The 25,164-nt window shown below is 41.7% G+C and overlaps 1 protein-coding gene across 1 annotated transcript in view; it reads right to left on the reverse strand.

The window, feature by feature from the left end:
• Positions 1-24,390, reverse strand: part of LOC112225875 (nuclear body protein SP140-like protein) — a 48,879-nt gene extending 24,489 nt beyond the window's left edge. The window contains exons 1-6 of the mRNA XM_024389976.2: positions 24,123-24,390; positions 23,875-23,991; positions 23,443-23,499; positions 22,980-23,144; positions 22,551-22,673; positions 19,384-19,473 (exon numbers count right to left, since the gene is read on the reverse strand). Coding sequence (XP_024245744.1) covers positions 19,384-19,473; positions 22,551-22,673; positions 22,980-23,144; positions 23,443-23,499; positions 23,875-23,991; positions 24,123-24,284 — 714 coding nt within the window. The 5' untranslated portion in view covers positions 24,285-24,390. The remainder of the gene's footprint in view (positions 1-19,383; positions 19,474-22,550; positions 22,674-22,979; positions 23,145-23,442; positions 23,500-23,874; positions 23,992-24,122) is intronic.
• Between the last annotated feature and the right edge of the window lie 774 nt (positions 24,391-25,164).

Below are 25,164 nucleotides of genomic sequence, written 5' to 3' on the forward strand. Positions count from 1 at the left end.
TGATTTTGCAGAGAGCCACATCAATTTCCAGAAATACTCATAATAAATGTTGATCAAAGATACAAGTTTTATACATGGAATTTTTTGATAAACTTCTCCTTAATGCAACTGCTGTGTCAGCTTTACGGAAAAAGCTAATCATGCAATAATCGGGTACGGCGCTCAGAGCCCAAACCAGCCAAAAAGATATCTGCCATATTGTGCAGTCAACACAAGTAAAAAATAACATGATAAATATTCACTTACCTTTGATGATCTTCATCAGAATGCACTCCCAGGAATCCCAGTTCCACAATAAATGTTTGTTTTCTTCGATAATGTCCATCATTTATGTCCAAATAGCTACTTTTGTTAGCGCGTTTCGTAAACAAATCCAAAGTCACGAAGCGCGTTCACTAGGAGCAGACGATATGTCAAAAAGTTCCGTTACAGTCCGTAGAAACATGTCAAACGATGTATAGAATCAATCTTTAGGATGTTTTAATGTTAATAATGTTAATAATGTTCCAACTGGAGAATTCCTTTGTCTTCAGAAATACAATGAAACGGGAGCTACCTCTCACGTGAACGAGCGACCCGAGCCCGTGGCACTCTGCCAGACCACTGACTCATACAGCCCTTATGAGCCCCTCCTTTACAGTAGAAGCCTCAAACAAGTTTCTAAAAACTGTTGACATCTAGTGGAAGCCCTAGGAAGTGCAACATGACCAAAATCCCACTGTATCTTCAATAGGGGCTGAGTTGAAAATCGACCAACCTCACATTTCCCACTTCCTGGTTGGATTTTTTTCTCAAGTTTTTGCCTGCCATATGAGTTCTGTTATACTCACAGACATCATTCAAACAGTTTTAGAAACTTCAGAGTATGCTAATAATATGCATATATTAGCAACTGGGACTGAGTAGCAGGCCGTTTACTCTGGGCACATCTGGGCACTGCCCCCAGCCATAAGAAGTTAAGAAAATCATTTCTGGTCGTAGCAGTATCGAAGTGGTGTGAAAAGAGTGTGTCCCAAGCCAGGGCAGTAAGGAGCGCACACTGGGGCAGGGCGGGGTGCTGATGCTACTATTTTATAATATTGCACTAGCCTCGGCTCCAGGCTTAAAGGTCCTGAACAGTCATTCTGAAAAGTACTTTTTATCTCATGGCTAACTACCAGGAAGTTTGAAAAGACAGGCTTCTTCTTTTTCTTTGGGATTGGGTTGGCGGATCGGTGCATACACCACCCCCTACTGTACTAAAGTGTGAGGCCAGTCATTGCCTACCGACATTAAATTCTCTTCATTATTCCTGTTCCTAAAAAAATATAAGTAAATTGCACCACCAACTAACCCTACACCTATATACCACTATTTCATAAAAATATAAATCACCACGCCATTAACTCTTCTGCAATAAAATCTCATACACCCAGGTAGGGCTGTTATGGTGACCGTATTACCGCCACACCGGTGGTCACAAGTCATGAAGGCAGTCAAATTCCACATGACCATTTAGTCACGGTAACTAGTCTTCTCCAAGCTCTGATGCTGCTGATGTGTAGTCAAAATGAGGCTCAGTAGTGTGTGGCCTCCACGTGCCTGTATGATCTCCCTACAACGCCTGGGCATGCTCCTGATGAGGTGGCGGATGGTCTCCTGAGGGATCTCCTCCCAGACCTGGACTAAAGCATCCGCCAACTCCTGGACAGTCTGTGGTGCAACGTGGCGTTGGTGGATGGAGGGAGACATGATGTCCCAGATGTGCTCAATTGGATTCAGGTCTGGGGAACGGGCGAGCCAGTCCATAGCATCAATGCCTTCCTCTTGCAGGAACTGCTGACACACTCCAGCCACATCAGGTCTAAGATTGTCTTGCATTAGGAGGAACCCAGTGCCAACCGCACCAGCATATGGTCTCACAAGGGGTCTGAGGATCTCATCTCGGTACCTAATGGCAGTCAGGCTACCTCTGGCGAGCACATGGAGGGCTGTGCGGCCCTCCAAAGAAATGCCACCCCACACCATGACTGACCCACCGCCAAACCGGTCATGCTGGAGGATGTTGCAGGCAGCAGAACGTTCTCCACGGCGTCTCCAGACTCTGTCACGTCTGTCTCAGTGTGAACCTGCTTTCATCTGTGAAGAGCACAGGGCACCAGTGGCGAATTTGCCAATCTTGGTGTTCTCTGGCAAATGCCAAACGTCCTGCACGGTGTTGGGCTGTAAGCACAACCCCCACCTGTGGACATCGGGCCCTCATACCACTCTCATGGAGTCTGTTTCTGACTGTTTGAGCAGACACATGCACATTTGTGGCCTGCTGGAGGTCATTTTGCAGGGCTCTGGCAGTGCTCCTCCTGCTCCTCCTTGCACAAAGGCGGAGGTAGCGGTCCTGCTGCTGGGTTGTTGCCCTCCTACGTCCTCCTCCACGTCCCCTGATGTACTGGCCTGTCTCCTGGTAGCGCCTCCATGCTCTGGAGACTATGCTGACAGACACAGCAAACCTTCTTGCCACAGCTCGCATTGATGTGCCATCCTGGATGAGCTGCACTACCTGAGCCACTTGTGTGGGTTGTAGACTCCGTCTCATGCTACCACTAGAGTGAAAACACCGCCAGTATTCAAAAGTGACCAAAACATCAGCCAGGAAGCATAGGAACTGAGAAGTGGTCTGTGGTCACCCCCTGCAGAACCACTCCTTTTTTGGGGGTGTCTTGCTAATTTCCACCTGTTGTCTATTCCATTTGCACAACAGCATGTGAAATGTATTGTCAATCAGTGTTGCTTCCTAAGTGGACAATGTAGCATGACTTCTGCTGTGTTCAAGGTAACTGGGATCTCAGAAAAAAAATAGCTCAGACTGGGAAAATATGTTTTGAAAGGTCATCCAACTCGGAATTCCAAGTCGGGAACTCGGGCCTCTTTCTAGAGCTCCGACCTGAAGATCATTGATATCATGATTGAATCCTGTTTTTTTCTGAGTTCCCAGTTGTCTTGAAAGCACCACTACTCCAGAAAATGCCAGAGTTTGACCACAAAGTTTGATGCTAAACTTTGCCGAAGAAGAACCACTGCACCACCTTCATGTTCAAGTGAGCACAGCACAACAGTGTGAGTCCAAAAATGTCTTGTATGATGCTGCATAAATGATGTAATATGCCAGGGAGATATGTATACTGTAGCTAAGAAAGTAATGCTAAGTGTATTTTGTATACTAAGCTGTTAGTTGCCCATGTGCCTCACCCTAATAATTTGGTCCTTTTCCCCCTCCTGATTTAGCCTACTGTCCTGACTTGGTGGTGCAAATGTAGCCTGTTTTAGTCATGATCGAATATTGTAAGAGCTTCATTGTCTGCTTATATGTACCCTTTATTTATCCATGGTTCTGACTTGGTGTACAGGGCAAACACTGTAAGAACAGCCCATGTTCTGAATTCTGTAGCTGTACATTTCAAAAGTGCTGAACAAATGACTACATCCATCCTAGCTCGCTCATTAATGTCTTAAACGAAATTACAGATTGCCTCTTATCCGGACGTTGTCCCATTATGCCATAGTTTGTACATCTCAATTGTCAGTTGAAATCACATTTATCTAAGCAAGTCTGCCATATCAGCTTTGTTTTTTAAAAGGCAGTAAATGAGGCTGAATGAAATGTTTCGCTGCCAGACAAGGTTCCGCTGATAGCCAGGTGTAGCAGTGGTAAGTGTTGGGGTTTGTTCCTTGTTAATCATTGGTGAAATTAGCATTCTGACAGTATCTTTAATTAAATCATTCAAAAACCTTTATTAATGCAATTGCAGACAGAAGATGACAACAGGAACATAGCACGCATGTTTCCTAGTAAGTTCTGCAAAATAGAAAAGGTCCCAAGTTATTTTATTAAACCCTAGTGTCCAGCCCTAGTGATGTCACTGCATACGTTATTACCTTCTACTCATCAGACGAAGCCCATGTGTACACAGCTATACAAACTTGCAAGAGAGATACAATAGTTCCAGTGTTTTCTCAGGGCTAAGCAGTAAATGTCCACTCCCCAAGTTGATATATTGTGGAATGTCTGACTAGTCTCTTATCTCTTTCACTCCCCTCAGAGTTCTGTCTCAGTCACACATTTCTCAGACCATTTCTTTAAAAGAGGCAGAGAAACTAGAAAACAACTGTGGAACAATATTAAACCTCTATAATTAATATATATATATATTGTTAATCTGTAGTCTAGGACCCTATAATGTAAGGAGGGAGGGGTCTTATAACCCCCCCCCCTTCTATTAATACAACATAAACATAATCAATTATTATAATACATCAAACATTTGGTACATCCCCTATCATGACCCCTAGGTGAACCCCTGACATAAAGATACACTCCATTGCGCTGAAAATAAAGTTCTGCTGTTGGGACAGCTTTATGTAGCCCCTAACAATTTGTGGGCACCGTTTGTAACCGTTACAGTGCAATTAATGTATTGTTTAGTGTTGTGTTGTGTAGTGGCTTTGCTGGCATGCATCTAAAAAAAAGTTTTGGTGTTTGCCCCACCAAGATTTAAGAGCCCTAAATCGCCACTGGGGAAGATATTTTCACCATAAAATGCTCCTTCATAATAAAAGCATTAATCAAATTTGCGGTCACTTTTGTTGCCTTATAATGTAAAGAAATAGCCTAATAGTTTATCAACATTATAAGCTAATCTGTTATGTCAAGCCTCATTGCAAAACATTTTTTTATGCTAGTGGTTGTATTAATTTGGGATCTAGCACATCCCACGACTGTCCCAGACCATGTTTGGAATATTTTTTCCTTGCACAGAATAGAATAAGTCAACTTTTGTACTATGGGGGATAGTAGATTGACATAGGCTAGTGCTTTTGCTGTTCATTAGGCCTACTCATCTTATTGGCTGACGAAAAGTAAATGTGGACAGTTCTTACAATGTCTTCGGAAAAGAACACAAGCGTAACAGATGTGCCTGTTTTCACTTGTAGCCTGTGAGAAAGACCCGAGAGAGGTGCTTCGGAGCATGCAGCATGCAGCTGGGAGAAGGGAATTATAGTTATTATATTCAGCCTATGGGCACAACGGCCACTGGCTGCAAAAGGTTTTTTTTAGGGGGCAGTGCGACCACACAAAGGGGATGCCGGTGTGAAATTTTAGGCATTATCAAGTGCTTGTCAAATTGTGAATGAGAGACTCTGTCACGGCTGTCGTCAGGGTGGAAATGACCGGACCAAAGCGCAGCGTGATGAGCGTACCTTTCTTTTTTTTACAAGGAAACTACTATGAAACTTAACTTGGGCAACAATGCCACGAACAAAGTCAACTACCCACAATAACAAAAGGGGAAAAGGCTACCTAAAAAGTATGATTCCCAATCAGAGACAACGATAGACAGCTGTCCCTGATTGAGAACCATACCCGGCCAAAACATAGAAACAGAAAAACATAGAAAAAAGAAACTAGAATGCCCACCCTAGTCACACCCTGGCCTAACCAAAATAGAGAATAAAAGCCTCTCTATGGCGCAAATAAAGCAGAGCTCATGCCTTTCATGCAACTTTTTCATGCAAATCATCATTAGAGTCGCATCATGCAGCCTTAGAATGTGTTAAAAATATATCACCCGATGTTTGTATCACAACGAAAGTTACATAAATAACTAAATTAAGCATATAAGAGTACCTGTTTCTTTGTTAACCAGTCAACACAGAGTAGCTGCATGTGCGTACTCCCTATAATCATTTGAAGAAAATATATTTTCTATTTTATTCAGCTTTGTTAAATTGTGTTCTTCATACTATAAAATAATATCAAATAATGCCGCTACAAATAATGCAAATAATGCAAATAATGAATTCTAAGCAAATCTTGTCTGCTAAATGAACTTGTGTAGCCCACAGCCATATGGCATAGCCAGATCAGGACCTATCATGCTGACAACTCAGAGTTTGCTATTCCGTTCTTTTGAAATAGACTACATTTTCTTTGTCTCAGACCTGTCTGAAATCAATATTGTGATGGTGTAGGCTACATTACATGGATTGATTACACTTTTTAAAATGTAGATGTTCCGAAGGTCTGCATCAGTGGCTTGTAAAGGCTATGTCTGGAAGCTCAGAGATGCTAAATGTGTTTATGTTAATTAACGGTCAATTGCTGTGAGACCTGCAGTTATTTGCTTGACAATCACCAGCTGACGAAATTGTGACCGCCACAGCCCTACACCCAAGTACTTCTCTGCAATGGTCACCTACACTCATTAAAAACCCACTACCCCATTCTACTACTTTGACCATATCTGTTTCTGCCTATGCCAACAGCCTGGGAGGATGGGACAACACCCCTCAGCAAACCCTGTAACTTTTCTGAAGTCAAATCTCATATACCCAAATACTTCTCTGCAGCTGCCACCATAACATCCATTTTCTGTGATTAACTTTCCATTTCTGCGGTACAGTTGATAACCCTTGCTATGAACGCTAAGAAGCCAACCTTACTGAAGCTCACTCATTACCCTATTCTTTTGTACTGGCACAAATCTACTATTCACTGGGATCCTCTCAGGATCCAGCACCCTTGACCCATCCTCCACACTAATCTGCCTCTCTCGCACCAGACACCTCTGATCCCCAGCATCACGAGCACCCCTACAATTGACACACACAACTTTATCCACCGAAACTACACAATCCTCTGTCGCATGCCCTCCAGCACACTTCCCACATCTTGGAATCTCCCACTTACACACTTCTGCAACATGAACAGAATTGTTGCATCTGAAACAGTGCAGTGGATTCTGCACAACAGCTCTAACAGGATAACTAATATATCCTAACATGACCTGGAGACTCTGACTCAAAACTCAAAAGTACTGACAATGACTTTTTCACCACGCTCCCCACCTGGTCTGCGTCGCACCAAATGGGATGCATCACAAAGACCAGGAATTTTAACTTAAATTGTTCCACCTTCACACTTAACGCTACCCCAGAAATCACTCCTTTCAATGGTGCCTTATTCCTAAGAGCAAAACAAGAAACAGATATTGACCCAAGTTGCGTGACACAAAGTGCCTTCTCCCTCTGGCCAGAAGTAACACACACAAATATCACAAGTCCACTGCAGGTTACCTTCACTGATTAAACTGCACGCAACTCCTTTCTAACCCACCCACTTTCTAAACCACAAATGGATCAACCAAAAGGCAAGCGTCCGAAAAGAGTGACAACTCTTTGAAACGCCTATGTCAAGCAACTTGACTTGATTCAGTGAGCAGCATCGCAGTGAAATCATCTCAAACAACACTGAAATTGCATCAAAGATATATATTTTTTTATATACACATCTTCCATTTGGCATCCCTCTTGTGGTGCGCTGATGAACTTTGGGACTGGTGGGGATATCTCTTCTCCATGTATCTGTCAGGTGAAGGTCAGGTTTGGCAAGGTACAAAAGGAAAGATGTTACATTTTTTTCTTTCTCAGCTTGATTTTATTAAAACAAAAACTTTAATGAATTAAACATGTAAAGAAGTAAAGAAAAAAATATAAAATAGTGGAGGAGGGATTGGGTAAAGCATACAAACCCCGTTTAGGGTAAGGGTTTAGGTTTAAGGCAGGGTTCCCAAACTCGGTCCTCTGGACCCCAAATAATCAACTAATCATCAAGCTTTGATCATTTGAATCAGCTGTGTAGTGTTAGGGCAAAAAAACAAAACCTGCACGCCTTGGGGTACCGAGGACCGACTTTGAGAAACGCTAGTTTAAAGGGAAGTGTTGGAAATAGGATACGGATCTAGTTTAGGCTAAGGGGTCTTGGGTTAGGGGTAAAAAACAGTATTCAAAATAGAAAGTAGGGAATGAAAACTTGTTCTTCAGAATACTATGGGGGGAGTGGTGGTTTGTGATTTTTGAGCGGTGGGATGAATGGTCGTGGTTATTGCTGATGTTGTTTGGGATGAATGGCTGTGGTTATTGTTGATGCTGATGGTGTTTACATTGCTCAACAGGAGCGGCAGAGAGGATTACACACAGGTCCTCTCACGAACAGCAACATACCGTCTACACATTGGTTTGGATATCAGGTAAGTTTTTCAGGTAAGTAATTAGGTAACTATGCATGTTTAAAGGCCCCTCTGGGTAAGTATGCGTGTAATAAAACGTCACTCCAGGTAAGTATACATATTTTAAAAGGAGGATTATATGACAAAAAAACAAAACATTCCCAAAAGCTCTTCTTGAGGATGCTTTGCTGCCTCAGGACCTGGACAACTTGCCTTAATAGAAAGAACCATGAATTCAATAAAAAAATAAAAAAATATCAATAAAAAAAGAGAGAAATTACAAAAACATGAAGTTTAAAAAAAATCAACCATATAGTAACATATAATAACCATATAGTAACCTAAACATTATACTTCAATATCAATATTGAACTGTCAAATGATTCAGATCAGTGATGTGGTGCCAACCATTGCCTGGCTTGGATCAGAAAAATAGCCCTAGAAAACACAATTTTAACAAGAAAAAGAGCAATGTATTCACAGAAGCCCAATTCTCAAGGGATGAAAGCAGTGTTTTGTGGAGGGAGGGGTTTCTGTTGAAACCCTGTTCCCATATCGTCTCCCTCGGGACCCTTTGGGTAGATCACAGTCTGTAGAAACAACACAGTACATAATAGGACAGATATGTCCCAAATAGCACCCTATTCCCTATACTTAGTGCTCTACCATTGACCAAAGCCTGCACCTTAAAGTAGTGCACTATATAGGGATTAAGATGCCATTTGGGTTGCAGACTATGATAGAAATTCTACAATAGAGAGATGTTAACAAAAAAGCTACAGCACACATGCTCAGTATTAACTTACTAGGTTGAGCCTGTAGTGTCAATATTGCATGATCATCACATCCTTGTTATTATATAGTTTTTAAGTTATATCAGTTTTTTAATGTTTATTTTTAATTCAGTTCAGCTTCAGTTTATTTTCAGACCTTTATTGTTTGTTTTTATTTAGTTTAAGTGATATATATATCACTATATAGTTATAAATTATTTATTTGTATTTTTATAGTTAGGGACAGAATCAAATCAAATTTGTTTTGTTACATGCTTCCTTTAAGTGTAGACTAACAGTGAAATGCTTATTTACGGGGCATTCCCAACAATGCAGAGAGAAAAATGATAAAATGAGGAATAAATACACAATGAGTAACGATAACATGGCTAAATATGAGGGGTACCAGTACAGAGTCGATGTGCAGGGTTATGCGGTAATTGAGGTAGATATGTGCATATAGGTAGGGGTGAAGTGACTCGGCAACACGATAGATAATAATCAATATCAGCAGCGTATGTGATGAGTCAAAAGAGTTTGTGCAAAAGGGGGTCAATGCAGATAACCAAAAAGCTAACTGGACTAACTATTTAGCAGTCTTATGGCTTGGGAGTTGATGCCCTTCAAGGTCCTGTTGGTTCCAGACTTGGTGCATTCAAACCACTTGCCGTGCAGTAACAGAGAAAACAGTTTATGACTTGGGATGCAGTCTGGATTATGTTTAGGGCCTTCTTCTACCAGCGCCTGGTATAGAGGTGACTGCCAGGTCACTGACCTTCTTCTTATAGGCTGTTTCATTGTTGTCGGTGATCAGGCCTTCCACCGCTGTGTCGTCAGCAAACTTGACGATGGTGTTGGAGTCATGCGTGGCCATGTAGTTATGGGTGAAAAGTGAGTACAGGAGGGGACAAAGCACACACCCCTGAGGGGCCCCCGTGTTGAGTGTAAGCATGTTGTGCGGATGTGTTGTTCCCTACCCTTACCACCTGGGTGGTGTTCAGTCCCAGGGACCTGAGCTTAGTAATGAGCTTGGAGTGCACTATGGTGTTGAACGCTGAGCTATAGTGAATGAACAAATCAAATTTTATTTGTCACATTTGTTGGAGCAAACGGTACATATACGGACAAACATAATACTGTAGAGCAAAGGTGTACAGTAGACCACAAACAGAAAGTGGACAGGGAACCAAAGATTAAACAGACATAAGTGTAATGGCCGAAGCCGTACGTGCCTTAAAGTGCATAAGGGCTTAGGGTAAAGAGGAGGAGGTGACACTTAAATACATGATCTATTATGGAAAGAGCAGGATACCATTATAAAGATTAGATAGAGAGGAACAAACATAAGTGCTTAGGGTAAAGGACATCAGTGCTTAGGGTAAAGGCCATAAGTGCTTAGGGTAAGATAGACATATAGTAATTTTAGGACACGAGAGGGTCCTGCCACCATTGTAATCTAATCAAGAGCGGATACAGGTGTTATTGGGCATGAACAAGCAGGAAGCCTGGACTGAGAGATAATGGTGGCAGATGACCTGAGGGAAGTAACTTCATTAACATGTGGAATGGACTCATATGCTGTGTGTGTATAAATACAGAGCCAGTGCTCTGGGAAAGTATGTGTTCTGCGGACCATCTAGGCTTCTGATATGTTTGTATTAAAAGCCTGTATTGAATTCACAAGTTCTTGTAAGTTTATAAACTGCTCAAAAAAATAAAGGGAACACTTAAACAACACAATGTAACTCCAAGTCAATCACATTTCTGTGAAATCAAACTGTCCACTTAGGAAGCAACACTGATTGACAATACATTTCACATGCTGTTGTGCAAATGGAATAGACAACAGGTGGAAATTATAGGCAATTAGCAAGACACCCCCAATAAAGGAGTGGTTCTGCAGGTGGTAACCACAGACCACTTCTCAGTTCCTATGCTTCCTGGCTGATGTTTTGGTTACTTTTGAATGCTGGCGGTGCTTTCACTCTAGTGGTAGCCTGAGACGGAGTCTACAACCCACACAAGTGGCTCAGGTAGTGCAGCTCATCCAGGATGGCACATCAATGCGAGCTGTGGCAAGAAGGTTTGCTGTGTCTGTCAGCGTAGTGTCCAGAGCATGGAGGCGCTACCAGGAGACAGGCCAGTACACCAGGAGACATGGAGGAGGCCGTAGGAGGGCAAAAACCCAGCAGCAGGACCGCTACCTCCGCCTTTGTGCAAGGAGGAGCAGGAGGAGCACTGCCAGAGCCCTGCAAAATGACCTCCAACAGGCCACAAATGTGCATGTGTCTGCTCAAACGGTCAGAAACAGACTCCATGAGGGTGGTATGAGGGCCCAACGTCCACAGGTGGGGGTTGTGCTTACAGCCCAACACCGTGCAGGACGTTTGGCATTTGCCAGAGAACACCAAGATTGGCAAATTCGCCACTGGCGCCCTGTGCTCTTCACAGATGAAAGCAGGTTCACACTGAGCACATGTGACAGACGTGACAGAGTCTGGAGACTCCATGGAGAACGTTCTGCTGCCTGCAACATCCTCCAGTTTGGCGGATGTTGTCAGTCATGGTGTGGGGTGGTATTTCTTTGGGGAGCCTCATTTTGACTTGTTTTAAGGACATCAAAGTTGGATCAGCCTGTAGTGTGGTTTTCCACTTTAATTTTGAGTGTGACTCCAAATCCAGACCTCCATGGGTTGATAAATTTGATTGCCATTGATAATTTTTGTGTAATTTTGTTGTCAGCACATTCAACTATGTAAAGAAAAAAGTATTTAATAAGAATATATCATTCATTCAGATCTAGGATGTGTTATTTTAGTGTTCCCTTTATTTTTTTGAGCAGTGTATTTTGAAACGATTCTTCACGACATATGCACGGAATACAACTGTACCCCTTGAAATGAATACAACTGTACCCCTTGAAATGCTTGCTTACGAGCCCTTCCCAATAGTGCAGAGTTTAAAAATTACATTAAAAAAATACAACAAATACACAATAATGGAGCTAAATACAGGGAGTACCAGTAACAGATCAATGTGGAGAGGTATGTACAGTTGAAGTTGGAAGTTTACATACACTTAGGTTGGAGTCATTAAAACCCGTTTTTCAAACACTCCACAAATTTCTTGTTAACAAACTATAGTTTTGGCAAGTCGGTTAGCACATCTACTTTGTGCATGACACAAGTAATTTTTCCAACAATTGTTTAAGCAGATTATTTCACTTATAATTAATTCACTGTATCACAATTCCAGTGGGTCAGAAGTTTACATACACTAAGTTGACTGTGCCTTTAAACAGCTCCAAAACCGTCATAAAAAAGCCAGACTACGGTTTGCAACTGCACATTCGGACAAAGATTGTACTTTTTGGAGAAATGTCCTCTGGTCTGATGAAACAAAAATAGAACTGTTTGGCTATAATGACCATCGTTATGTTTGGAGGAAAATGGGGGAAGCTTGCAAGCTGAAGAACACCATCCCAACCGTGATGCACGGGGGTGGCAGCATCATGTTTTGGGGTGCTTTGCTGCAAGTGGGACTGGTGCACTTCACAAAATAGGTGTCATCATGAGGAAGGAAAATGATGTGGATATATTGAAGCAACATTTCAAGATATCAGTCAGGAAGTTAAAGCTTGGTCGCAAATGGGTCTTCCAAATGGACAATGACCCCAAGCATACTTCCAAAGTTGTGGCAAAATGGCTTAAGGACAACAAAGCCAAGGTATTGGAGTGGCCATCACAAAGCCCTGACCTCAATACCATAGAAAATCTGTGGGCAGAACTGAAAAAGCGTGTGCAAGCTAGAGGCCTACTACAAACCTGACTCAGTTACACCAGCTCTGTCAGGAGGAATGGGCCAAAATTCACCCAACTTATTGTGGGAAGCTTGTGGAAGGCTACCCAAAACGTTTGACCCAAGTAAATTTAAAGGCAATGCTACCAAATACTAATGGAGTGTATGTAAACTTCTGACCAACTGGGAATGATGAAATAAATAAAAGCATAAATAAATCATTCTCTGCTATTATTCTGACATTTCCCAAGGATAAATTGCAGCCCAAATAAATGCTTCACAGAGTTCAAGTAACTGACACATCTCAACATCAACTATTCAGAGGAGACTGCGTGAATCAGGCCTTCATGGTTGAATTGCTGCAAAGAAACCACTACTAAAGGACATCAATAATAATAAGGGACTTGCTTGGGCCAAGAAACAAGAGCAATGGACATTAGACTGGTGGAAATGTGTCCTTTGATCTAATGAGTTCAAATTTGAGATTTTTGGTTCTAGTCTTTATGAGACACAGAGTAGATGAATGGATGAATTCCGCATGTGCGGTTCCCACCATGAAGCATAGAGGAGAAGGTGGGATGGTGTGGGGGTGCTTTGCTGGTTACACGGTCTGTGATTTATTTGTAATTCAAGGCACACTTAAAAAGGATGGCTAACACAGCATTGTGCAGCGATACGCCATTCCATCTGGTTTGTGCTTAGTGGGACTATCATTTGTTTTTCAACAGGACAATGACCCAAAACACACAGCTGTGTAAGGACTATTTAACCAAGAAGGAGAGTGATGGAGTGCTGCATCAGATGACCTGGCATCCAAACCACCCGACCTCAACCCAATTGAGACGATTTGGGATGAGTTGTACCGCAGAGGGAAAGAAAAGCAGCCAACAAGTGCTTAGAATATCTGGGAACTCCTTCAAGACTGTTGGAAAAGCTTTCCAGGTGAAGCTGGCTGAGAGAATGCCAAGAGTGTGCAAAGCTGTCATCAAGGCAAGGGGTGGCTAATTCAAAGACTCTGAAATGTATTTGGATTTTTTAAACACTTTTTTGGTTACTACATGATTCCATGTGTGCTATTTCATAGTTTTGATGTCTTCACTATGTAGAAAATAGTAAAAATAATGAAAAATCCTTGAATGAGTAGCTGTGTCCAAACTTTTGACTGGTACTGTAGGTGTTCCTTTTGTCCAGGTGGGAGAGGGCAGTGTGGAGTCCAAAAGAGATTACGTCATCTGGGGATATGTTGGGGCGGTATGTGAATTGAAGTGGGTCCAGGGTGTCTGGGATAATGGTGTTGATGTGAGCCTTCACCAGCCTTTCAATGCATTTCATGGCTACATATATGAATGTCATTTAGACAGGTTAGCTTGGCCTTCTTGGGCACAGGGACTATGGTGGTCTGCTTGGAACATGTATGTATTACATACTGGGTCAGGGAGAGTTTGAAAATGTAATTCAAGACACTTGCCAGCCGGTCAGCGCATGCTCTGAGTATGTGTCCTGGTAACCCTTCACCAAGTGAGTTCCTATGCAAATGTTATCATTATAATTAAACTGAATGAAAACACATTATAAATCTCATAAGGGCTTATTTTGAGGCAAAGCTTTACCCTATTTCAGTGTCCTGAAACAAATGGCTTAAAGGCCACATCAGGCCTGCAAGTAAGGTTGCAAAATTCCAGTAACTTTAACAAAATTCCCAGATCCTGGTTGAAGGATTTCCAGGAATCTTACAACCGAGATTTCTGGAAAAATGGGGAAATTTTGCAACCCCACCTGCTAGTCACATTATGCTGACTTGCAATGTGATGTGTAATTCTTAATGGAATCCAGACAGAGTTATGCGATCCAGCAGTTTAATGTTTGATTCACCCCCAACCTGAATTCATAATGACTACCAGGGTTAGGAACAGTGTGAGGAGTCAACCTAAGCCATTTAATAAACTAGAACAACCATTTCAGTAATGGGAGCAAAAGAATCGAACTAAATGATTGGATTACTTTCGAAAAATGTATGTTATTTATCTTTGTGTATCATAAATCGAATCAATTAATCAGTAAATGTACATGCATTGGTGCGGCAGGTAGTCTAGTGGTTAGAGCGTTGGGCCAGTAACACAAACGTTATTAGATCGAATCCCTGAGCTGACAGTTTAAACAATCTGTCGTTCTACCCCTGAACAAGGCAGTTAACCCCTGTTCCTAGGCAGTCATTGTAAATAAGAATTGGTTCTTAACTGACCTGCAGTGGAGCATGCTGGGGAAAATGTTAAGAACTTAAAAAATTGAGTTGGTATTACTTCTCATTTAGTTTCGAGTCAGTACCACATCAATATTTTAATAATAATGACTTTACATTGACTTTTGAGTTCAACTTACTATAAGTATTTGAGTAAAACATGCCTTGGAGTTTACGCTGATTTGAACCAACGCGTTTCTTTGTTTCCTTCTGAGTTTCCATTAGCGCAGGAAGTGCAATGCGAAACACCTCAGTGGGAATCTGTGTTAAAGCGGCGCAGAGTAAGTGTGTCTTTTGTATTTGTAAAATCATTTTGGGGTGATATGAAAATAGAATTTCAGAGATTTCCAAAACCGTATTGCATGCAGTGATTATTAACGGTTAGACAGGGTATCTGGAAAGTTTAACCTGTTGGCCATGCTGTGGTCAATTGTTCAAATTAGAAAAATTAGAAACCTATGGCTGTATGGGCTTGGATTCTCATGAGCTAAGGTTAGGTAAAAATGATAAAGTCGCAAATGACAAAAATCCCCAGGATTAATCGTTCAGTTGAAAATTAGTGCTTTTTATTAGCTTTGATTAGCAGATTTGACTGTTAAGGTGTTGGGAAAGGGTTCTATACAATGATGTATATAAACCCTGGATTGCTGGTGCATTGTATTGGCCACAGAGCTTTCACACCACCGATCAGCGGTATTGGCACTCTCCATTAGGAGCAGTCCTCAATACGAATGAATGGAATTATACAGTATTTCAATTAAATGTTTCAAGGACAAAATTACACGTGTTGTTGTAGGGGGGACAGTAACATTAGTACACTAAAAAAATACTTTAAGGAAAATGTTTATATATTTACAAATGTTTATTTTTCGCTCACATAATATTTGAAAGTATGCATTAAGGTGTCTGTAATATAATAAACGTGTCAAAAACGAATGTTGACATTGATAAATGCATTTCTTTAAATCAAATCAAATCAAATCAAATTTTATTTGTCACATACACATGGTTAGCAGATGTTAATGCGAGTGTAGCGAAATGCTTGTGCTTCTAGTTCCGACAATGCAGTAATAACGAGCAAGTAATCTAACTAACAATTCCAAAAAAAAACTACTGTCATACACAGTGTAAGGGGATAAAGAATATGTACATAAGGATATATGAATGAGTGATGGTACAGAGCAGCATAGGCAAGATACAGTAGATGATATCGAGTACAGTATATACATATGAGATAAGTATGTAAACCAAGTGGCATAGTTAAAGTGGCTAGTGATACATGTATTACATAAGGATGCAGTCGATGATATAGAGTACAGTATCAACGTATGCATATGAGATGAACAATGTAGGGTAAGTAACATTATATAAGGTAGCATTGTTTAAAGTGGCTAGTGATATATTTACATCATTTCCCATCGATTCCCATGATTAAAGTGGCTGGAGTAGAGTCAGTGTCATTGACAGTGTGTTGGCAGTAGCCACTCAATGTTAGTGGTGGCTGTTTAACAGTCTGATGGCCTTGAGATAGAAGCTGTTTTTCAGTCTCTCGGTCCCAGCTTTGATGCACCTGTACTGACCTCGCCTTCTGGATGACAGCGGGGTGAACAGGCAGTGGCTCGGGTGGTTGATGTCCTTGATGATCTTTATGGCCTTCCTGTAGCATCGGGTGGTGTAGGTGTCCTGGAGGGCAGGTAGTTTGCCCCCGGTGATGCGTTGTGCAGACCTCACTACCCTCTGGAGAGCCTTACGGTTGAGGGCGGTGCAGTTGCCATACCAGGCGGTGATACAGCCCGCCAGGATGCTCTCGATTGTGCATCTGTAGAAGTTTGTGAGTGCTTTTGGTGACAAGCCGAATTTCTTCAGCCTCCTGAGGTTGAAGAGGCGCTGCTGCGCCTTCCTCACGATGCTGTCTGTGTGAGTGGACCAATTCAGTTTGTCTGTGATGTGTATGCCGAGGAACTTAAAACTTGCTACCCTCTCCACTACTGTTCCATCGATGTGGATGGGGGTGTTCCCTCTGCTGTTTCCTGAAGTCCACAATCATCTCCTTAGTTTTGTTGACGTTGAGTGTGAGGTTATTTTCCTGACACCACACTCCGAGGGCCCTCACCTCCTCCCTGTAGGCCGTCTCGTCGTTGTTGGTAATCAAGCCTACCACTGTTGTGTCGTCCGCAAACTTGATGATTGAGTTGGAGGCGTGCATGGCCACGCAGTCGTGGGTGAACAGGGAGTACAGGAGAGGGCTCAGAACGCACCCTTGTGGGGCCCCAGTGTTGAGGATCAGCGGGGAGGAGATGTTGTTGCCTACCCTCACCACCTGGGGCGGCCCGTCAGGAAGTCCAGTACCCAGTTGCACAGGGCGGGGTCGAGACCCAGGGTCTCGAGCTTGATGACGAGCTTGGAGGGTACTATGGTGTTGAATGCCGAGCTGTAGTCGATGAACAGCATTCTCACATAGGTATTCCTCTTGTCCAGATGGGTTAGAGCAGTGTGCAGTGTGGTTGAGATTGCATCGTCTGTGGACCTATTTGGGCGGTAAGCAAATTGGAGTGGGTCAAGGGTGTCAGGTAGGGTGGAGGTGATATGGTCCTTGACTAGTCTCTCAAAGCACTTCATGATGACGGATGTGAGTGCTACGGGCGGTAGTCGTTTAGCTCAGTTACCTTAGCTTTCTTGGGAACAGGAACAATGGTGGCCCTCTTGAAGCATGTGGGAACAGCAGACTGGTATAGGGATTGATTGAATATGTCCGTAAACACACCGGCCAGCTGGTCTGCGCATGCTCTGATGGCGCGGCTGGGGATGCCGTCTGGGCCTGCAGCCTTGCGAGGGTTAACACGTTTAAATGTCTTACTCACTTCGGCTGCAGTGAAGGAGAGGCCGCATGTTTCCGTTGCAGGCCGTGTCAGTGGCACTGTATTGTCCTCAAAGCGGGCAAAAAAGTTATTTAGTCTGCCTGGGAGCAAGACATCCTGGTCCGTGACTGGGCTGGGTTTCTTCCTGTAGTCCGTGATTGACTGTAGACCCTGCCACATACCTCTTGTGTCTGAGCCGTTGAATTGAGATTCTACTTTGTCTCTGTACTGGCGCTTAGCTTGTTTGATAGCCTTGCGGAGGGAATAGCTGCACTGTTTGTATTCAGCCATGTTACCAGACACCTTGCCCTGATTAAAAGCAGTGGTTCGTGCCTTCAGTTTCACACGAATGCTGCCATCAATCCACGGTTTCTGGTTAGGGAATGTTTTAATCGTTGCTATGGGAACGACATCTTCAACGCACGTTCTAATGAACTCGCACACCGTATCAGCGTATTCGTCAATGTTGTTGTCTGACGCAATACGAAACATCTCCCAGTCCACGTGATGGAAGCAGTCTTGGAGTGTGGAGTCAGCTTGGTCGGACCAGCGTTGGACAGACCTCAGCGTGGGAGCTTCTTGTTTTAGTTTCTGTCTGTAGGCAGGGATCAACAAAATGGAGTCGTGGTCAGCTTTTCCGAAAGGGGGCGGGGCAGGGCCTTATATGCGTCGCGGAAGTTAGAGTAACAATGATCCAGGGTCTTTCCACCCCTGGTTGCGCAATCGATATGCTGATAAAATTTAGGGAGTCTTGTTTTCAGATTAGCCTTGTTAAAATCCCCAGCTACAATGAATGCAGCCTCCGGATAAATCGTTTCCAGTTTGCAGAGAGTTAAATAAAGTTCGTTCAGAGCCATCGATGTGTCTGCTTGGGGGGATATATACGGCTGTGATTATAATCGAAGAGAATTCTCTTGGTAGATAATGCGGTCTACATTTGATTGTGAGGAATTCTAAATCAGGTGAACAGAAGGATTTGAGTTCCTGTATGTTTCTTTCATCACACCATGTCACGTTGGCCATAAGACATACGCCCCCGCCCCTCTTCTTACCAGAAAGATGTTTGTTTCTGTCGGCGCGATGCGTGGAGAAACCCGCTGGCTGCACCGCTTCGGATTGCGTCTCTCCAGTTAGCCATGTTTCCGTGAAGCAGAGAACGTTACTTTAGCTTCCAAAATCATTTTTTACATTGGAGCAGGAGTGTCAAAATGGCTTTGCCCGATGGATTGAATACGGTGCCCCCTGTCAGTCAACCAGGGGTTAAACACACCATTGGTTCTATCGCTTCTAACTACGTCGACGATTTTAATTAGATTATATGGAATTTCAACTGGATATAATCACGACCACCTGGTGAGTTTAGCATAGAGCTAAATGTACCAGGTTATGTGATGGGAACAGCTCACATGTAGCCTTTGATCACGTGCAACTACGTCAATTTATTTGGCCGATGCTTAAACTAACATTTTTCGAATGTTCAGCCCCACAGAATTTTACACAGTGACCAACGTTTTGATTGCACATTTTTGAATGAAAGTTTTTGCAGTGGAAGTTTTTTAAAAATTACTCCAGAGTAACTAGGACACTGTTGAGATATTCTAAATTTTAATTTGAGATAATGAGCAACCTATTTTATATGGAACCCTGCAAATCAACCTCCAAATATGTCATACCTCGTAGTTGTTCTGAGGAGGGAAAGGTGCGTTGCTTGGAGTCATGCAGCCATGAGGTACCGGTATTTGATTCCCAATGACGAACACTTGCTAAAAGACAGACATGTACATTTTAAGTCCATTTATATAAATTGCTTATCAAATATACAGGTGTCAAGACTGCTCAGTGCTCTTACAGTTGCAGAACAAACACTATATAGACAAAAGTATGTGGACACCCCTTCAAATGAGTTGATTAAGCTATTTCAGACACACCCGTTGCTGACAGGTGTATAAAATCGAGCACACAGTCATGCCATCTCCATAAACAAACATTGGCAGTAGACTGGCCTTACTGAAGAGCTCAGTGACTTTCAACGTGGCACGGTCAGGATGCCACCTTTCCAAGAAGTCAGTTAGTCAAATTTCTGCCCTGGTCAACTGTAAGTGCTGCTATTGTGAATTATACAATGGGTGGGTCTAATCTTGAATGCTGATTGGTTAAAACTGCATTCCAGCTTGTCTATTCCACAAGTTACCACTGGCTAAATCTATGCTGTTAAAATGCCTATTTTACTCTGTTCCATCTGACTGTGCAATCCACTGTCTCATCAGCCCAGCCAAGCAATTTATAAACTTGATCTCCACTATAAAAAGCATCTAGACATTATCTCACAAAGACAACTCCTTCAAACAGAATCCTTCCAGATCCTTAGTCTGCATTTATGGACTGCCCTATTCAATTCAACCCACATGTTTTCAATGGATTTTAAATCCGGAGACTGAGATAGACATTGCAAAATGTTGAGTTTGTGGCCAAATAACAATTTCTTTGTTTTTATATTTATTCTCGGTAATACCAATTACCCCACCGAAGACATTCTTTAAAAAAGTATACTTACCATGACAGAATGTATGGGTAAATACAACTCATATAATAAAAAGGAAAGTTTGACATCTTCCAAAGTCTGAGGGTTGTTTTAACCTTCCAGACTTGGAATTGTATCAACTCGCCACACAAGGCTTTTACTTGCAACATATTGTTAAGTGCACTAAAGAAGAACAATGGAGTTGATACAATTCCAAGTCTGGAAGGTTAAAACAACCCTCAGACTTTGGAAGATGTCAAACTTTCCTTTTTATTCTATTCTATATTGAAGTTGTGCATGCTAATCCTCAGAATCTTTTCACAAGTCTATTTTCAAAGGATAAAGAAGAACATTAACAATTTTATAGTTAAGAACACTAACAATATTGAAGAAAATAAAATGCATACTAAAAGAACCAATATCACTCCCTAAAAACACAACCCTATGGAACAATCCTTGGATAGCTTTTCAGAGTTCACTGATAAATTGGCCCCATGGAAAACTAAAGGCATAGGAAATAAAATGATTTCCATTACAGAATTAAAAACCAATTTTAGACTGACTAATGTAGACGTTTTCAAATACATGCAATTGAAAAGTTCTATACACTAAATTTCTATCTGAAATCTTTTGGACATCAAAGAAATGTTGAGGGAATCCTATTTGACTCAAAAGGATTCACATGTATGATGGGTAATAAAAATATAAAACTTTTAGATGAAGATTTACGAAGAACTGATATTGACACAAGACGAAGGGAGTGTTGGAACATAACTAATCAACACATCCACCAATGCTGCTGTGAACCGCATCACAAGAGACATGCTACACGGAAGACGTATAAAACAATGTTATCTTTGATGCAATTTCACTGTTGTTTGAGTTGCTTTGTGTGCCACCAAATTTGCTTGAGATTATTTTACTGCAAAACTGCTCACTGAATCCAATTTACTTGACATAGGAGTTTCAAAGAGCTGTCAGCACTCAAGAATATAAGCTCCCTCTCACTCAGCCTGTATTTTCAAACTTCCTGGCAGTTACCATGAGATAAAAAATAATTTTAAGAATGACTGTTCAGGACTTAAGTGTACAACTAGCAATGACTCAATAATTCATGTCTTCTGGGAGTGCTATAAAGTCAAAAAGTTATAGATGGAGTTAGAAAGTTGGTAGCCAGAAGTTTTACAATGTAAGTTTACTTTTAATCCATCTATATGCATATTTAAAGACATGGCATATGAGGGTGTGGTGAAATACTCAATGGGATAGACCATACTTTTCTCTTCTAAGAATTCTGAAAAACTTCTCAAACTGGTACTGTACATCTTTCATTCATGCTGGGAAAAGAGAGAGTTGCTCCCATGAATCAGAAATCCTTCCTAGGTTTGAGCTCACGGCCGCTGTGTTGGCAGCAAATTGTCATAACAAAAGTAAGAACCGTGAGCTCTCCCACGTCCGCACACTGGAGCAGGAGTGCCAAGATGGCTGTGCTCGGTGGCTTCAATACAGTGCCCCCTGTCTGTCAACCAGGGGTTATACACACCATTGGTTCTATTGTCCCCTAGTGGTCGGGAGTGTAATTGCCCAAATAATACCATAATATAAGATGCACCCAAATTGGCTCCTACACTGGCTAAAGTTCATGATGCCATTGACCTTAACAAGGGGCCCAGGACCAGTGGAAGAAAATTAACCCCATAACATCAAAGACCCACCACCATATTTTATGGTAGATATGGGGTTATTTTCTGTGCATTCTCATTTCGATGCCAAACTGGTGTGCGTGGCCAAAGCTATTTTCATGTCACCCAACCAATGCCTGGAGTTTACTAAACAACATTGGCACTTGGATTGGACACTGTGATTTGGTCAGATGACATGAACATAGAGCTATTTAGAGAACCCCATACCATAAGCGCAGACAAAGGATATCAATGATCTGGAAGGATTCTGTACAGAGGAATGGTCTAAGATCCCTCGCAGTGTGGTCTCCAAATCACAAAACATTTTAGAAATAGTGCAAGTGCTGTTATCCTTGCACAGTGAGGTATTGAAAACAGGGGTGTCATTCATTTTTACCCATACCTTTTGAAAAAAAAAAACACTTGTTAAGCAAAATCTCTTTCTCTAAAATTGTATTAGTATACATTTTGGTTGCATACAATGTAGCTCAGTATTGAATGATTTATTTTATACAGTCATTTTTGCTCATTTTTTATCAAGGGTGTCAATAATTTCGGGACCACACTGTATTCGGAGCTAGATTTCGGTTTAAATCTTGTACCACATTTTGACAGAAATCTATGTCCATAGACTCACCTCAGGGTTGGAACGGCAGCACTGGCAGACAGCTCTGCAGGCGAATGACGAGACACAGATGGACACTATGAACTCCAGCATGGAGAAAACAAGCAAAACACCTGCAATTCCCTGGGACCTGATCTATAGACAGAGAGGAACAGGAAACAGCAGTTGACTAGACTACCCTGCCATTTTGGAGCAATTATGTACAATTCAACTTTGACTCCTGTTTCAGCGTGGGCTAACAAGAAGTATAAATTAACTCAATAGCATCTAATTCACTATTGCTTGCATGTTGGAGATGTCACATATGCTACAGATGGTGCATAATTTAAATGAATAAAAAACATTCAACAGTATGTCTAGCAATACAATTATAGATGATAAATCCCCCTTTACTGATTTACAAATATCTCCTGACCAAAGGAATAAGCATTTGGTATATACCCAATACTGTTGGCAGACAAAGGATGGAGGGTAGTATGAAGGATAGTCTGGATAGTCACAGTAGTAGTTGTAAAAGAAGATCCCAGCACTGTCCAAAGAATGCAGAATGGTGCCAGTAAGAGCAATAACCGTGGCGACAACATTCATTCCAAGGGAGCCTTTTACCTAAGGGACAGAGAGCAGAAAGAGGACATGGGGATGAATGATTGGTTGTGAAGAATGAAATACAATATAGAATACAGTGAGTTGACAATCATTATTACATGTCTTTATTAAAGGTGCAATCTGCAGTTGTTGAATCGCCACTGCCCACCCCACTGCTTGTGTTTGTGGGAGGAAAACAAGCAGGTTGAACGGAAAAATAAGGGCCTATATATAAAGTAGATTCTGTTTTGAAATAGAGTGGAACTTTATAAATCAAAAGCCTGAACTTTATTGAGGGAAAAAAATAGTTGATACTGACCAGACATGTGTTCAAATTGTTGTCAGCAGCAACAGTTAGAGAGCCTGCAATGACATACTGAGAAGGAACAAGGAAGTTGTTATACAAGGGTGCGTCCCAAATAGCACCCTATTCTCTACCCAGTACACTACAAAAGTAGTGTACAGTATGACCAAAGTTCAAATTCAAGGTTAATTACTTCCATAGAAGTCAATACAAACGGAGTGTATAAATGGCATAGGCCTAGCCAAATACATATACAGTGATAAAAGTCATTAGTCAAGTAATTCGTTATAAAGCATTACCATACATTTTATTTTTTTTATTTTGACATTTGTTTTTAATGCATTTCTTTTCAAATTGTGACATTATTCAATTATTAGGATGTTTTGTTTGCATCAAGAGAGACAGGAAATGTAAGGGTAGGATTGTTAGACAGAACAGCTCACTCACAATGATAGATCCCCAGACAAATATTCCGCTGATTACTCCAATATTGTCTACTTGTGGTCCTGTAGCCATCACGATTCCTGTCAACAGCATCATCAAACCAACCATGATCTGTATGGTCTGTGAGAGAAAAACAAAGTACAAAGCAGGAAATTAATTTTTATTTTCTTCCAGTACCTTCAACTAAAATTGTCTTTTTTTTTTTAAAACTTCAAATTCATTTTCAAATGATGTATAACAGAAATTCTTACCCCCAGCGCTTTTGGTTGCCCTGCCCGGAAACGTCCCGGCACTGAGGAAACCGTCTGTCCCAAACAGTGAGGGGCAGAAGCGACCCCCATCCCGTTGCCAGTGGGGTGTACATGGGTGATGACCACCACCCCGTTAGTGGTGGTTGTTACAGAGCTGGACATCTTTCACAGAGGAGAGAAGGCTGTTTGTAGTACAGTAAGAGGTGATACGGCTGGTCAGTGGTGTGTTGATGAGCCTCATGTAAAGTTTATACTCTACCTGGGACTTCCAGATAATCATTTACTTGGGACTGTCATGCACAATAGGTGTGTCTGCCACTCATTAGACTTTGAACTCTCCCCATTGTGGTTGCTGTATCGTCTGTTTACTTGAATAACTTGAGCGACATTTAGTTCCTTCTGTATTATCATAACTTCCCATCATGGGCTTGAAGTTGTTTGCCTATAGAACACAGGCTATACAAGAAACTCATACACTTCCATGAAAGGGTGTATAAGTTTCTATTTCATGTTACATAGCATGGAAGTGTATACGTTTCTTTTGTTCCCTGCTGTAGAGGCAATCATCTTCAAGGTGTGGTATAATAAAGTAATTTAATTTAACCAAAGACGTTGCTCCTCTGTGGGGAGACATCCTGAATTAAAGAAGAAGTAGGAAGTAGGTGAAAGAAGAAGTAGGTGAAATAATAGTGAATGGACATTAGATAAGCATGACAAACAGAAAAGAGCTTAGTAAAGTGGAGTGTATATAAATGCTGAGATATCATGTAAACATAAGCTCTTCATGTCTATTCCTGCACCCCTCCCTTCCTCTCCTCCTCTCTCTTCCTCTTCTTCTCTTTGTCTCTCTTCCTCTCCTCACCTTGCTTCCTATTCTCCCCTCATCCTCTTCTCCCCTTTCTTCCTCTCCTCCTGTCTCTGCCTCTCCTTCTCTCTTTTCCAAGGTTATGTTAGTTTAAAAAAAATTCTATTCATTTTTTGATTTTTCTTTGAAATTCAGTTAAGTTTCAGTTTGCTTTTAGAGTTTCTATAAATGTTCTGT

The sequence above is a fragment of the Oncorhynchus tshawytscha genome, linkage group LG27, assembly GCF_018296145.1.
Source record: "Oncorhynchus tshawytscha isolate Ot180627B linkage group LG27, Otsh_v2.0, whole genome shotgun sequence".
Lineage (NCBI taxonomy): Eukaryota > Metazoa > Chordata > Actinopteri > Salmoniformes > Salmonidae > Oncorhynchus > Oncorhynchus tshawytscha.